Below are 14,455 nucleotides of genomic sequence, written 5' to 3' on the forward strand. Positions count from 1 at the left end.
AGGAAATGATATGCAGGACAGAAAGGAAGTGATGTCAGATACAGAAAGGAAGTGATGTAACATACACACAGGAAGTTCTGGGTCAGAGGTGAGTTGGGAGGAAGTAGAGAGAAGACATTTCTGGAACTGGAAGCAGAGAGAGACGGTAATAAGACATTTTGAGTTTACACCCAGTAGCCCTCTTTGGTGTTTAGAACCTGCATACAGACTAAATATAGAACTATTTATGCAACTGCTGGCTTGATCTGGGTTCACACCTGTGTGTGTCAGAAATGCACGCAAAATCGCATGCTTTTCTGACACGCACATAAATGTGCTTCCCTTTAACAAATGCGCGGGGGGGGGGGGGGGGGGTGCCATTAATTGTTAATGACACCCCCATGGATCTCCTAATGTGCGCATTTATGAAAAAGTGTGAGGGACTTCGCTTCCACATTTTTCCTGTGTAGGGAAACCCATTGGAATGAATGGGATAGACACGACACAGGGAGATGTGTGCGTACCTGCATGGTATGAACGGAGCCCAATGCATTCTCCCGAGTTGTCCCAGATCCCATCAGTCCTGGTGAACAGAACCCCACAGTCCCGAGAGTCCAAGATATGTCCCGTTACAAAAAATAAATGGAAGTCCACCTGGCCAAGCTGTCCAGCTGCACTTTTTCCTCCCACTGACCCCCCAGGCAAGGGCATATTTTGTCCAGTTGACGCCATGGCATTTTTTTTCTGCACTGTTGCCTGGAAACTTTTTGTTTTTTCCTCCCACCAATAAGCATTTTTTTTTTTCAGGGCACTTTTCCCACCACTGATAATTACTGCTAGGGTTTTTTTTAACTATGCCTCTTTGAGGTACACCAGCAATGCATCTGGACCTCAAAGAGGCATAGTTACATTTTGGTGCAAGCTCCATTCTAAACCAAGCGTAACATTTAGTGCAATGTAGCCATGATGACTTCTCACAATGTGTGCCGCATGTAATACCCACATCATAGCGCCCCTCTTTCTTAAAGCGGAGTTCCACACAAAAATGGAACTTCCACTTTTCGGAACCCTCCCCCCCTCCGGTGTCACATTTGGCACCTTTCAGGGGGGAGGGAGGTGCAGATACCTGTCTAAGACAGGTATTTGCACCCACTTCCGGCATAGACTCCCATGGGAGTCTACGCCTCTTCCTGTCCCTGCGCGCTGTCTCCTGGGAAACACACAGCTCCCAGGAGAGAGCGGTGACCACTTGGGACGCGCAGCGCGACTCGCGCATGCGCAGTAGGGAACCGGGAAGTGAAGCCGCAACGCTTCACTTCCTGAATCCCTCACCTAGGATGGCGGCGGCAGCTGCCGAGAACCGAGCGGGTTCTCGGCGTCCCCTGCCGACATCGCTGGACTCTGGGACAGGTAAGTGGCCATGTATTAAAAGTCAGCAGCTGCAGTATTTGTAGCTGCTGGCTTTTAATATTTTTTTTTTTAGATGATGTAGGTGGACCCCCGCTTTAAGTTAGAATATATGTAAATAGGAGAGATGCATCCTAAATGTAGAGCCATTTATCCAACTTTCCATCCAGAGCCTCTGGTTTAAAGACCAGATACATCCTAAATATAGAACCATTTATCCAACTGTTCATGCAGAGCCTCTGGTTTATAGACCAGATACATCCTAAATATAGAACCATTTATCCAACTGTTCATGCAGAGCCTCTGGTTTATAGTCCAGATACATTGCCTTGAAATTTTCCACATTTTGTCATGTTACAGCCAAAAACGTAAATGTATTTTATTGGGATTTTATGTGATAGACCAACACAAAGTGGCACATAATTGTGAAGTGAAAGGAAAATAAAAAAAATGGTTTTCAAATGTTTTTACAAATAAATATCTGAAATGTGTGGCGTGCATTTGTATTCAGCCCGCTTTACTCTGATTCCAATCCCCTAACCAAAATCTAGTGGAACCAATTGCCTTCAGAAGTCACCCTATTAGTAACTAGAGTCCACCTGTGTGTAGTTTAATCTCAGTATAAATGCAGCTGTTCTGTGAAGCCCTCAGAGGTTCGTTAGAGAACCTTAGTGAACAAACAGCATAATGAAGGCCAAGGAACATACCAGGCAGGTCAGAGATAAAGTGGTGGAGAAGTTTAAAGCAGAGTTGGGTTATAAAAAAAATATACCAAGCTTTGAACATCTCACAGAGCTCTGTTCAATCCATCATCCGAAAATAGAAAGAGTATGGCACAACTGAAAACCTACCAAGACATGGCCATCCACCCAAACTGACAGGCCGGGCAAGGAGAGCATTCATCAGAGAAGCAGCCAAGAGGCCCATGGTAACTCTGGAGGAACTGCAGAGATCCACAGCACAGGTGGGAGAATCTGTCCACAGGACAACTATTAGTCGTGCTCTCCACAAATCTGGTCTTTATGGAAGAGTGGCAAGAAGGAAGCCATTGTTGAAAGAAAGCCATAAGAAGTCCCGTTTGCGAGAAGCCATGGGGGGGGGGGGCAAACATGTGGAAGAAGGTGCTCTGGTCATATGAGACCAAAAATAAACCTCTTTGGCCTAAAAGCAAAAGTGAAAACAAACAATGCACATCCCCTGACCACACCATCCCCACCGTGAAACATGGTGTTGGAAGCATCACGTGGGGATGCTTTTTTTTGACAGGGACAGGGAAGCTGGTCAGAGTTGATGGGAAAATGGATGGAGCCAAATACAGGGCAATCTTAGAAGAAAACCCGTTATGCCTCGTACACACGATCGGATTGTTGGCCAACAAATCCGTGTAATTTTGTCCGAAGGGCGTTGGCTCAAACTTGTCTTGCATACACACGGTCACACAAATGTTGGCCAACAATTACTAATGTAGTGACGTACAATGAGCCGATAAAAAGGAAGTTCAATAGTCATGCACCACCCTTTGGGCTCCTGCTAATCTCGTGTTTATCTCGTGTTAGTAGAAATTTGGTGAGTAATGATTCGCGCTTTTCAGCCTCATGCTTTTCAGTTCATTTCTGCTTTTCAGGTTGTGCTTGTCAGTTCGTATCTGTTTTTCAGTGCGTGCTTGTCAGATCGTTTGTTTTTCAGTGCGTTCTATTTATAGTTCGCTTCTGATTTTCAGTGCGTGCTTGTCAAGTTCTTTCTGAATTTCAGTGCGTTCTGTCATTTCATTCTGAGCAGCCGTTCGTTTACTAGACATGTGGCGTTCTCGTCGGAGAGATCGTGCTATTGTTGGGCTTGAAGTTATTGCTATGATCCAAGTCCAGTCCAGGAACAGGGGAAGGAGGATTTGGTTGGTTGCTTAATCCTGACCAATTCTGTCATATGCCTTTGCTGCTGAAGCTCCAGGAGAATAATCCTGATGATTTCAGGAATTATCTCTGGATGACGGACGCCGTCTTTCACCGTCTATTGGCTTTCCCCTTATTTCCCCTGTCCCCTTATATTACTAAGCAGGACACCTGCATGCGGCAAGCCATCTCTCCCGAGCAAAGGCTCGTCGCCACCTTGCGGTACTTGGCGATAGGGAGAAGTTTCCAGGACCTCAAGTTCACGATTGGGATATCCCCCCCCAGGCTCTGGGAATCATTATTCCAGAGACCCGTTCTGCTATCATTCAAGTCCTGCAGAAGGACTATATTCAGGTAAGTTTTATCTTTTAAAATCACATTCTATGTATTTAATGTTTGCTAATGTATTGTATTAATTTCTTCATTCCATAATTACCATGATTGTAATATGCTGTGAATGTCCTCTTTGTCCTCATGCATGCTCTAAGCTTTTAATGCTCCTTTTTTGTCCTTCATGCATATTTGCCTTCATTAACCTCCCTAGCATGCTAACCTGGGCCATGTACACCTAGCCTAGTAACTTAACAATGTTTTTTGTCAGCTACATTTTAGTGCTCACCCTAAACAACCCCTAAAACATGTCCAAATGTTATTGTTGTCCTTAAATTCAGGCAAAGTGCAAGAGGCAATTTTTATGGGGCCCAAACTCATTTGGAACCCCCCCCCCCCCCCCCCCCAACCACTAAGTCAACCAATACCAATACGCTATCTGCTGAGTTTGCCAAACCCATACACACTATACCTACCTCTTTTGTGGTCATATTTATGGATGAATTCACCAAAGCATGTAGTGCAAGTGCCTGCCTGAATACTTTCAAATGGTACTGTTGAAAGTTTTGTTTTACTATCTTAATAGGCAATTGCAGAATGTAAAAATGTGCTTCAATTTGGACAGTGTGTATTCATATTTTTGGATTATGACACTTCTTACCTGTCCAGTGGGCTGCTAATAGTGTAAGTGAGGAGGGGCTGGCCAAAGTAACACACATTGTTTATGCATTCAGCTCTCAATGAAGTGGAGAGGGTTACCTGTCCAAAACATCTACCCATCCCCCCCCACTCCACCATAAAATGTTTCCAATGGGCCACCAGAGGGAGTGAGGAATCTGATAAGTTGACCTTATACTTTTGTCTTTAAATACTCATTTCAATAAATGTTATACTCATGTTGGCCAAGAATGTTTGTGTCTAATCTTCTTGCAATGTTATGTGCAAACGTACTAATTTTTTTTTCTTGTTTGACTCCACAGTTTCCTTCCAACCTACAGGAATGGCAGGCTGTGGCTTCCCAGTTTCATCACCAATGGAATTTTCCCAATTGTGGCAGTGCTATAGATGGGAAACACGTAAGGATCGTACCACCACCCAACTCGGGGTCTTACTACTACAATTATAAGGGGTTTAGTAGTATTGTGATGTTGGAGGTGGTGTCGGCCAGAACGGCAGAGACTCTGACGGAGGAGTGATCACCCAGACTGTGTTCTACAGGCGTCCACAAAATGGCACATTGCGGTTGCCATCTCCGGAGGAGAATGTCGAGGGCCTTAATTTCGTTTTTATCGCTCATGAGGCCTTTTCTCTGCGGGAACATCTCATGAGGCTGTTTCCCCATGAGAAACATGACCCCAGAGCAGAGGGTTTTTAATCACAGGTTATCACATGCCAGAAGAGTGGTGGAGAATGCCTTTGGCATAATGGCAAGCCGGTTCAGGATCTTTCTAACGTCCATAAACCTGGCCGAATATAAACTGAACCATGTTGTGTTGAGCTGCTCCATTCTCCAAAACTTCTTAAGGAAGAATGCAGCCAGCTATCTAGCGTCAGTTTCATCTGAGGCCGACTTTGCATCGGATACAGCAGCGATGACGTCCTAGCTTACCCCCCCAAGCACCCGCCAAGTCAGGCAAAAACTTTGTGGGTAGAGCGGCAATTGATTTACAACAAAATGTTGCGGATGTACAATAAATTTTTTTTGAAAAACTAAATTCATATGTCATTTGAATTAGTGTTTGTGTTTCTTATCTGTCTCCTAGATTCTCAAATGACCTTTTAATTTTCTTCAATAGTGCAAACGTAACTTATTTGATACATGAGGTGACAATCTCTTCTTCAGCTAACTATTATGTTGTGCTGTGGGTCTGCTACACACACACAATGTTATTGTTGTTAATGTGTGTAATGCATTAATGATAAAAATATTCATCCTTTTTCAACTCCTTGAATTAATTGCTTGGAGTCCCTAAAATGGCCTGATTTTGTCACATTTTACAGCACATTGTCACTGTAACTACACCAACTTAACAAATACACTGGTATTGAGAATTGAAATAAGAAGCCACACGTTGTTGAGTATAAAACATTTTACTCCAAGCACATTCACATGTGCGTTATAAACATTTTTTGACCAAACCAACATCTTGGAGTATAACATGTATGTTTGACATTAATTTGCCATTTTCGGGGCTAAACAGGCATGTTTAAAAACATAACATACACATCCCCAACTCAGGAACTTACAAACTTCGACTTTGCTAAAGTGAAGGCCATATGAGACATTAGTATAGCAAAACTGTGTTGATCTTACCTTCATCAGATGGGGTGATCTCACCCCTCTAAAAGCCAAATTTTGAAGATGCACACAAATTGGGACTCCAAATTTGGATTTCCCTCATGATCCCATGCCTAAAATATGTGTCTTTTCCCTACATCTATTTTGCTAAAGCCCCAAAACACACAGTCTGTCAACATGTGCTATATCCCATCATGGGATATCAATGCTTGCGTTTTGTGGGTGCAACCTCTTCCTCCAAACTAAAGTAGGTGAGAGGAAGGGGTTGCACCCCCGAAACACGTCCATTGATCCCCCATGATGGGATCTAGCACATGTTGACACACTGGGGCTTATTTCAGAAAGGCCAATACACTTTGCCCTACAAGTGCACTTTCAAGTAGTGCAAAGTGGTTTTGCCTTTTTGAAATAAGCCCCAGTGTGTCAACATGTGCTAGATGCCATCATGGGGAATCAATAGACGTGTTTCGGGGGTGCAACCCCTTCCTCTCACCTACTTTAATTTGGAGGAAGGGGTTGCACCCACAAAACGCGTACATTGATATTCCATGGTGGGAGATAGCACATGTTAACACACTGTGTGCTTCTTCAAAATTTGGCTTTGCGATTCATATAAACTATAAAAACGGGGGGCGTGGTCTCGGCATGAAGGAGCGAGGGTGCATCTCCTTAGGGTTCCCGGACCTCGGCTCCTTAACAGGCCACCCGTTCAGCCATACCGATTACATCGGCTTCTCAACCCCTACAGACACTACCAGGGAGGATATCCTACAGATTGGCATACCCCGGAGTTCTCATGGAACGGTTTCTTGTTCCAAAACAGCAAGCGGCATCCACCCCGAACCCAGCCAAGATGGTGCCGGCATCAGCCACGAGGAGGGAGCCTGGCTCGACTCGGGGATATGAGACAGAGGTTCTCCCCTCCTAGCGATCTCTCCCTCTGCTTCCCCCGCTCCCTGTCCCTCAAGTCTTTAGTCAGCCTGGGAGGAGAGCCTAGCAGCTCCTTGCACTGGACCCCGCAAGGCACACTGCCTTCCCAGCTCCAGAGTTCATCACTAAGTGCACCCCTGACTCTCTCTCAGCAACCACAGGCACAGATGGATGCTGCTCCTATAACTATGCCCTCACAAGAACAAATGCCTATGCTCAGTAGTGACAGAGCGATATGGGCGCTCCTGCAAAAACTTCCCATTAGAGACGATTTAGACTCTGTGGCAGTCAGGATGGAGACGGCACTCCGCAGTGAAATTATGGGAATTAAGCAGGAAGTGACAGAGGTGACTGCACATGTCTCCTCTCTTGAAACAGACACTTCAGCCCTCCGCCATGATATCTCTGCCATACAGGTTACATATGAGGAGGTAACAGACCAAATTGCGCAGCTACATCTATTAATGGACGATTTGGAAAATCGTAATCGAAGGTGCAATATCAGGATTCGCGGTTTGCCGGAGGCTACCCGGCAGGCTGATCTAAAGATGACCGTGACAGCGATATTCAATGACTATCTAGAGCGCCCCACAGAGACACCCGTTGCTATCGACAGAGTCCACAGAACCCTCGGCCCCAAAGACCCCGCTGAGGACAGACCCAGAGATATCCTTTGTTGTTTACACAATTATTCTGTAAAGGAAGACATTCTTCAAAGGGCCTGGCGCAGAGGACATATTGACTTTGATGGAACACAGATCACTCTCCTACCAGATGTGTCTCGGAGAACACTTCAGATGCGCGGCTGCATGAAGCCTTTGCTGGAGAAATTTGGGGATCAAGGAATCACCTACAAGTGGGACCACCCCTTCCACTTGAAGGGAGGGCGGACATACACTCTTCGACACCCCGCAGATGTTCCTGCCTTTCTCAGCTCTCTCGGGCTACCACTGATGTCGTTTCCCAATTGGTTGGCCTTTGCTCTGCCCGCTGGCAACAATAACGCACCGGTGAACCCTACTGACAGGCCTCAAAGGCCTCGACGCAATCGCAGATCTCAGGCTCCTCAGGACAACGAACCATGAGCCCCTAAAGTGGGATGTCTCTTGAACTGAAGGAGTGTCCAAGACTTTGTTGTCCCCCTTCACAAGTAAGTTTAACCACTCACTATTTGCATCACGTTGACCCATCTCCCACTGATTTGTGGGCCTTTTGAATCTCATAGTCTAGAGGGACCGAGGATCACCTCCTATCTACCATGTACCCTCAGGGCTCGTTGGTCCCATAGAAATACCCTGGACTGGGTTGCCCTGGGGGGAGAATGGGGGACCCATAGGAGACACTATGGCAGTGCTCGTTGGAGGAGGTCAGGCCCATCGAAACTTACAGGTGTGGACTGGAAACAGGTGTTCACAGGAACAGTCACTTAAAGTCCCCCTTCCAATCGAGTCTCTGGCTCCTATATGGGTACGCATTACAAGAGGATAGATATCAATACACAATACACGGTGTCAGGCTTCTGGGGGGCTCCTTGTGGGTGCGAGGGCAGCTTCTGGTGGGAGAATCGGAACAGATGGAAATCATCAAAATAGAGGCTGGTTTACATCCTTCTATATATCTGATACAGCTCCGACCCACGGGGTGTTTCGCCCCTGTTGCCAGCAGGGAGACCCGGTATTCTGATTTACTCATGTGTATCCGGATGGGACGAGGTCTTGGGTTGTGTGTGAGTTTACATAAAGTTGATATTTTGTCGCAGTTGGCAGCTGATAGATCTCCATACTGATTGTGAGGGTAGATACCTCTTTGTTAAAGGTACACTTCAGTCGCAAATGTTCACCTTTGCTAGCCTCTACCTGCCTAATGTGGATCAGCTTTCGGTACTCGAGACGTGTTTATCTGCCCTGGCTTCATTCGCAGAGGGTACACTGGTGCTTGGGGGAGATTTCAATCTCACCATGGAAAAAAAGAGAGAGGACACACAAGAAGGAGATAGAATGCTGCTCACCCCTGGTATTGAAAAAGGAAAAAGAAAAAAGTTCCCCCAAGGTGGGGTTTTTTGGCAGCAAAGTACAAATATTGAGTCAAAATATGTATAAAATTGAAAAAGTTTATTTTACAAAAAAATCAAATATCATGAAAGTTAAGAAATGAGCTCCAGTAGGAAGTATTTTGACCTTTTAAAATCGACATACACTATACAGACATATTTACATAGTAGCATTGAACAATAATGTCAACAATATGAAAAATAAAGCTGACGCGTTTCAACCCATATACTAGGGGTCTTCTTCAGAGGGTCAGTCTGTTGAGAGATATGTTATACAAGTACACATGTAACAGAGCACTTACATATGATAACAGTAATATGCAATGTATACACCTGATATAATTACCCAACAGTGTATTCCAGCAGGGGAAAAGAAGACTTCCTACATATAGATCCCTTTAAAAGCTGCTCACTCTCTCACCCCCAAGGGGTCTCAGAGCACCTCCACTGATACCACAACCAGAAAAAGGGGCAGTAGTCCAACGATGTGGCTTACGAGAAGTCACACAAAAAAGTCACCCCCCATCGGGCCAAGTGATCGGTCGAGGGGAAAATCCACACCTGCAGCGGAAATCCAAAAAGAATGGACTAAACAATATATCCCTATATATAAGAAAGGATTATTTGAAAATATATAGTTGTCCAAATAGATGGTCAATTGACCAGCTACAAGGCACCAGTCTAGCTGCATTCCATATATGCAGCTAGCGGCCTCTGGGTGTTTGGCAACTGTATTTTTAGTAAACAGTAATAAATATAAAAAGATGAATTAAAAGAAAAATGGATAAATACGTTAAGTGGTTAACTTAAGTAGTGGATTAGAGGGTCAGAGTAATACATGTCAGCTCGATTAAAATAAAGGGATTGTGAGAGTGAGAAGGATGCAGTGAAATATTAGCTATCTAAAGAAATACTTGTGCATACATAGTATTAGAAAGGTGACCCAAAGGGTGAGGAGGGATGCATACAGTGTGTGCAGGACCACACATAATAGGAAACTAGTGGGGCACAGGGGTGCAAAAAACCAAACAGTGTATGACTACAAGGGAAGAAAGAAAGGTCACCACTAGAACCAGATATAGAAAAAGAAAAAAACAGGATAAACCCAAATATACCTTGACAAGTGTTGAAGCAGATATGAAGCTGCGCCAGATCGCCCTACATGATCAGACTATAATTTGCGGCCAATCCCGGGCTAGGTCACATTGTGGCATTTGTGTATAATCTGCTTTCCCTAATTAAAGTTAAAAAAAAAAAACACTATAAAAACACGAACAACATGACAACTATAAAATGTTATTTTTGTTTAGATTTTTCCTAAAATATCTATGATGTTGCTCAGTTTTTTTTTAACATCATGGATGTTTTGTTTCATTTGTTCCAAATCACGATTACAAACCATGATCTCACTGATCAGGATTTGTGCACTTGCACCGCTGAAGTGAGTTTCTTCTTCCACAACATCCACATCACCTAAAAATAAAAAAACACACCATGTATTAAAAATATGCAGGCATCCATCTATTATCTGAAGCTGTGGTCACAGACACTGACCTGTGGTCGTCACCATTTCTCCAATTTCACCCAGTACTTCAAGCACATCGGCATCCAGGGTGTGTGGCGAGTTGCCTTTATTCAGGATGTTCAGTAGGTGCTGGGTTACTGGGGTCCCCAGATGTCACTCTTCTTTTCTCCCCTATGTGAATACAAAAAAGGTATACTTAGCAGACAGATATGTTAGGCTAGAAAGAGTAATATGAAACATTGCTTGGAAGTGTCTTCCAATTGTCTGTTTTGGCAGAGTTCCAAGCTGAATACATGATTTGTTCCCTTTCCAAAGCTGGAATACTTACCTGATTTGTGCAAGTTTCACACATGGAGAGACCCCTAGTATCCACTGGAGCACCTGCGTAGGACACCATAACAAGGGTGTTATGGTGTCCCACACTAGTGCTCCTGTGTCCAGATGCGTACAGCTGCTGAGTGTCCTCTCCTGACACTGACTAAAGTTGACATTTCATTATAGTTTCAAACGCATCTAGACAACAATCTAATGGACTTATTTTAATACAAATAGGCCTGAACAAATTTGGTAACCTGCATCTCCCAAAACGATGTTTTAGTTGTCGAACGAACAATGTTTAATGTCCCACGAACTATTCCTACTTGGCCTTTTAAACTGTACAACAGTAAAGAAAAGAAAATAAAGCAGCATACAAGTAATAATAATAATAATAATAATAATAACACAGAACAAATACTTACTTTTTTGCAGCACTTTCCTCTTGCCATCTTTCTATACTGATCTTCTCTCTCTCTCTCAATTTAAGGTCTGACCAGCGTTTTCTCAACTGATCCTTGGATCGTCGTACCCCAAAATTCCTGTGCAGACAACTTTAGCCATGAACTTGGCCTTTCTGACATTTGGGTTTCTGTAAGGTCCACGCTTCTCATCATAGTCTGTCCTTTTTAAGATGTCAACCATCTCCAGCATTTCTTCATAAGACATATTTGAGGCCTTATATCTCCTCCTGGATCTGGAACTGCCTTGCTCCGGGCTTTCCTCGTTGCTGCTAACAGCACACACCTGCTGTATCTCCGCCATGTGCTCTCCCACTGCCCGAAAAGAGAAGAGGCGCTAAATACACTAGAAAGAAGGACAGGGGTGGAGTTTCACGCATGCGCAGTGTATATAAAGCCATACCACGCAGATGAGGTAACGGACGTACATATGATCTGTGAGGGGAGGACGCAGGATCGTTACAGCGGATCATTCAAACGAAGGTACAATTGTATATTGGGGCATCAGTGGTTAGTGGCCTATACTGCTTATAGATTGAGGCCTATATTGGGACAAGATTATGAGAGTTTAGCCTGACATTAGGATTTGTCTTGTGTTGTGTCTTGCAGATAAAATGGTTGATAAATTTACGGCCCCAGATTTCCTGCCAAAGTTTATAGAAAAATACAGGGAGCTGCCATGTCTCTGGCAAGTAAAATGCAGGGACTATTCAAACAAGATAAAAAGGAAGGCAGCGATGGAGAAACTTTTGGAATTAGTGAAGCCTGTGTATCCCACGGCAGACATCACCTATCTAAAGGCCAAAATTGGTGGCCTGAGGAGCACATATAATAAGGAGCGCAAGAAAGTCCAGGATTCCCAGAGATTCGGAGCATCAGCAGATGACGTATATGTCCCCAGGCTGTGGTACTACCACAGCCTGCATTTTTTGTCCGACCAGACAGAACCCTGGCCATCGCTCTCAACACTTCCTTCAACATCAGCTGAGGCTCCTGAGGTCCAACCTTGGCCTTTCACCCAGGACGAAGATGTGGAGGAGCCCAGCTTGACCCAGGTATAGCATTGTTGAACATATTTCTTGTCAAAAATTGAATGATGTAAACTAGATGTTAGTGATCACAAATTTCTGATTTAACAAAGTGGTTTACATATCAATAGACAGTAGTTGCCAAAAATGATTGGGACAAGAATGAAAAATGCTGGGGTCAGAATGATAGTCTTTTCTAGTTGTTAACATTCAATTTGCAACAGTCATGAGCTCAAAATTGTGTGTGATTGATGACCAAAAACCTAAAACTATGTACCGTTTTCATACACAGGAAAGTCTCAGCCTCAGCCAAGAGGAGGCCGTAGCAAGCAGCTTGACAGAATCGCAGGTTCCTCCCCTATGCCCTCCTTCAAAAAGGGCCAGGAAGTCCAGCAACCTGGACGATGCCAGGGCTGCTTTTCTACGCAAAGCTGCAGCTGCAATTAGCCCGAATGGCCAGGAGGCGTTTGGATGCCTGACAGGCAACAAATTAAGACAGATGGAGGAAGACCAGCGCACTATGTGCGAGGAAATAATTCTTCAGGCCCTAAACAAGGGGATGAGGGGCGAAATCACCAGTAAAACGCATCTCTGCGAGTTGGACCATGCTCCTCCACCACCTCCACCAACACCACAGCCACCCCACCCACCACAGCAGCATGACGGACCGTGGCCAATGCAGCCACACCCCCAACAAGGCCACTCGGCTGGGGATTATCCCCATTATAATTTATGATTTTCTTTTTGTTTAATTTGAGTTTTTTTTGTGTGTGCAGAGAATGCATTTTTTATTTAATTTCCTTCATTTGTGTGGAAGGAAGTGTTGAGAGTGATGGCCTGTGTTCGATGTGGTCTGGAAAAAAACGCAGGCTGTTGGAAGACCACAGTTTCGGGACATATATGTCATCTGCTGCTGCTCCCGATCTCTCGGAGTCCTGGACCGTATTGTGCTCCCTATTAAATGGACTCCTCAGGTTACCAATTTTGACAGTCAAATAATTGATGTCTGCCCTGGGGTACAAAGGCTTCACCAATTCCAAATGTTTCTCCATCGTTGCCTTCCTCTTTATTTTGATATGACCTTGTGCTCCCTATTGTATTAAACATTTTTGATTTGACAAATACTTGGCTATGTGTTTTACTTCAAAAAGGATAGTTTGTTTGTGAGTAGGCAGGTACATTTCAAAAATACAATGTCAAATTAACAAGGGACACAAACATAGTTGTATCTTTGAGGTTAAAAAATACAAGATAATAATGGTATTGAAGATAGAAATTTGGATGGGACTTTGAGTGAGGCATGTCAAAGGATATATGTCTAATTATTTACCGAGAGTAATTTTTTAGATTATAAATTTGGTTTCATTTAATGTAATGTCACGGTACCAAATCAATGGTCCAAGGTATTAAAAATCTAGCAATAATAATATAGACTGAATAACATAATCAGAAAGGATTTACATAATATTCATATAAACATATTTAATATAGTTAATCACTGGACATGATGGTACACTTTATACAAATGAATCAGACAGTAAACATGATTAATACAATTGATACAAAAGGTAAATACATGAGAGGATATAAAACGATTTTTGATAAAAATAAAAATATATATATTTTTTGGGAATCCATAAGTTGTTAACTCTACGCGTTTCTTTTCTTGTAACCAATCATCAGGAGTCAGATGCATGTATAAACTAAAAGAGTTTTTGAAATAATGAGATATCTGTTAGTATATAAACCGTCTAAATAAGGGGGACAGGATGAAAAAATCTATTTCAAAAATACTTACAGAACAGCCCATAAGCTAATCACAGCTCTTAAATGGGATCATAACAGCGGCCTGGGCTGTGTAGTCTCACCCAGGGTGGAGGCAGAGAACACCCCTCAGTATTCCAGAAAAGGGACCTGGGGATGGCAGCAGCCAGGAGACAAGACAGACCACTCAAACACATGACTCGATGGATTGAATATTCACATTTGAACGTACACCCAGTTCTAGAAGGAATAAAGGTAAAATTAAAATTTCAGACTGAAATAAAAATGTTGGATATAAAGAAAAAACGGACAAGGGGGGGGGATAGGTGATGTATCAGTTTGGTATTGATGCATCACCTATCATCATAGAGATTACTGTACACCATATGAAAGGTCCATCTCCATTCCTCAATATAATATCATGTTCCCAACAAATGAGGGGGAGATACTGTACACCATATGAAAGGTCCATCTCCAT

At 43.6% G+C, this 14,455-nt stretch overlaps 1 protein-coding gene across 1 annotated transcript; it reads left to right on the forward strand.

Annotated features, from left to right (window-relative positions):
• Nucleotides 1-36: 36 nt before the first annotated feature.
• Nucleotides 37-13,337, forward strand: LOC141106624 (uncharacterized). Its single transcript, XM_073597554.1, has 4 exons — nucleotides 37-145; nucleotides 11,215-11,668; nucleotides 11,795-12,240; nucleotides 12,506-13,337. Exons 3-4 carry the CDS (start codon nucleotides 11,800-11,802, stop codon nucleotides 12,947-12,949), a joined length of 885 nt encoding a protein of 294 aa, XP_073453655.1. The 5' UTR covers nucleotides 37-145; nucleotides 11,215-11,668; nucleotides 11,795-11,799; the 3' UTR covers nucleotides 12,950-13,337.
• Nucleotides 13,338-14,455: the final 1,118 nt, after the last annotated feature.

This window comes from Aquarana catesbeiana, linkage group LG08 (genome assembly GCF_042186555.1).
Source record: "Aquarana catesbeiana isolate 2022-GZ linkage group LG08, ASM4218655v1, whole genome shotgun sequence".
NCBI classification, from domain to species: Eukaryota; Metazoa; Chordata; class Amphibia; order Anura; family Ranidae; genus Aquarana; species Aquarana catesbeiana.

Bases quoted from the DNA above. Each gene is read 5' to 3' on its own strand.
- LOC141106624 (XM_073597554.1), top strand. From the start codon at position 11,800: ATGGTTGATAAATTTACGGCCCCAGATTTCCTGCCAAAGTTTATAGAA. The intron at 12,241-12,505 runs GTATAGCATTGT...TTTCATACACAG, and splicing joins AGGAGCCCAGCTTGACCCAG to GAAAGTCTCAGCCTCAGCCA.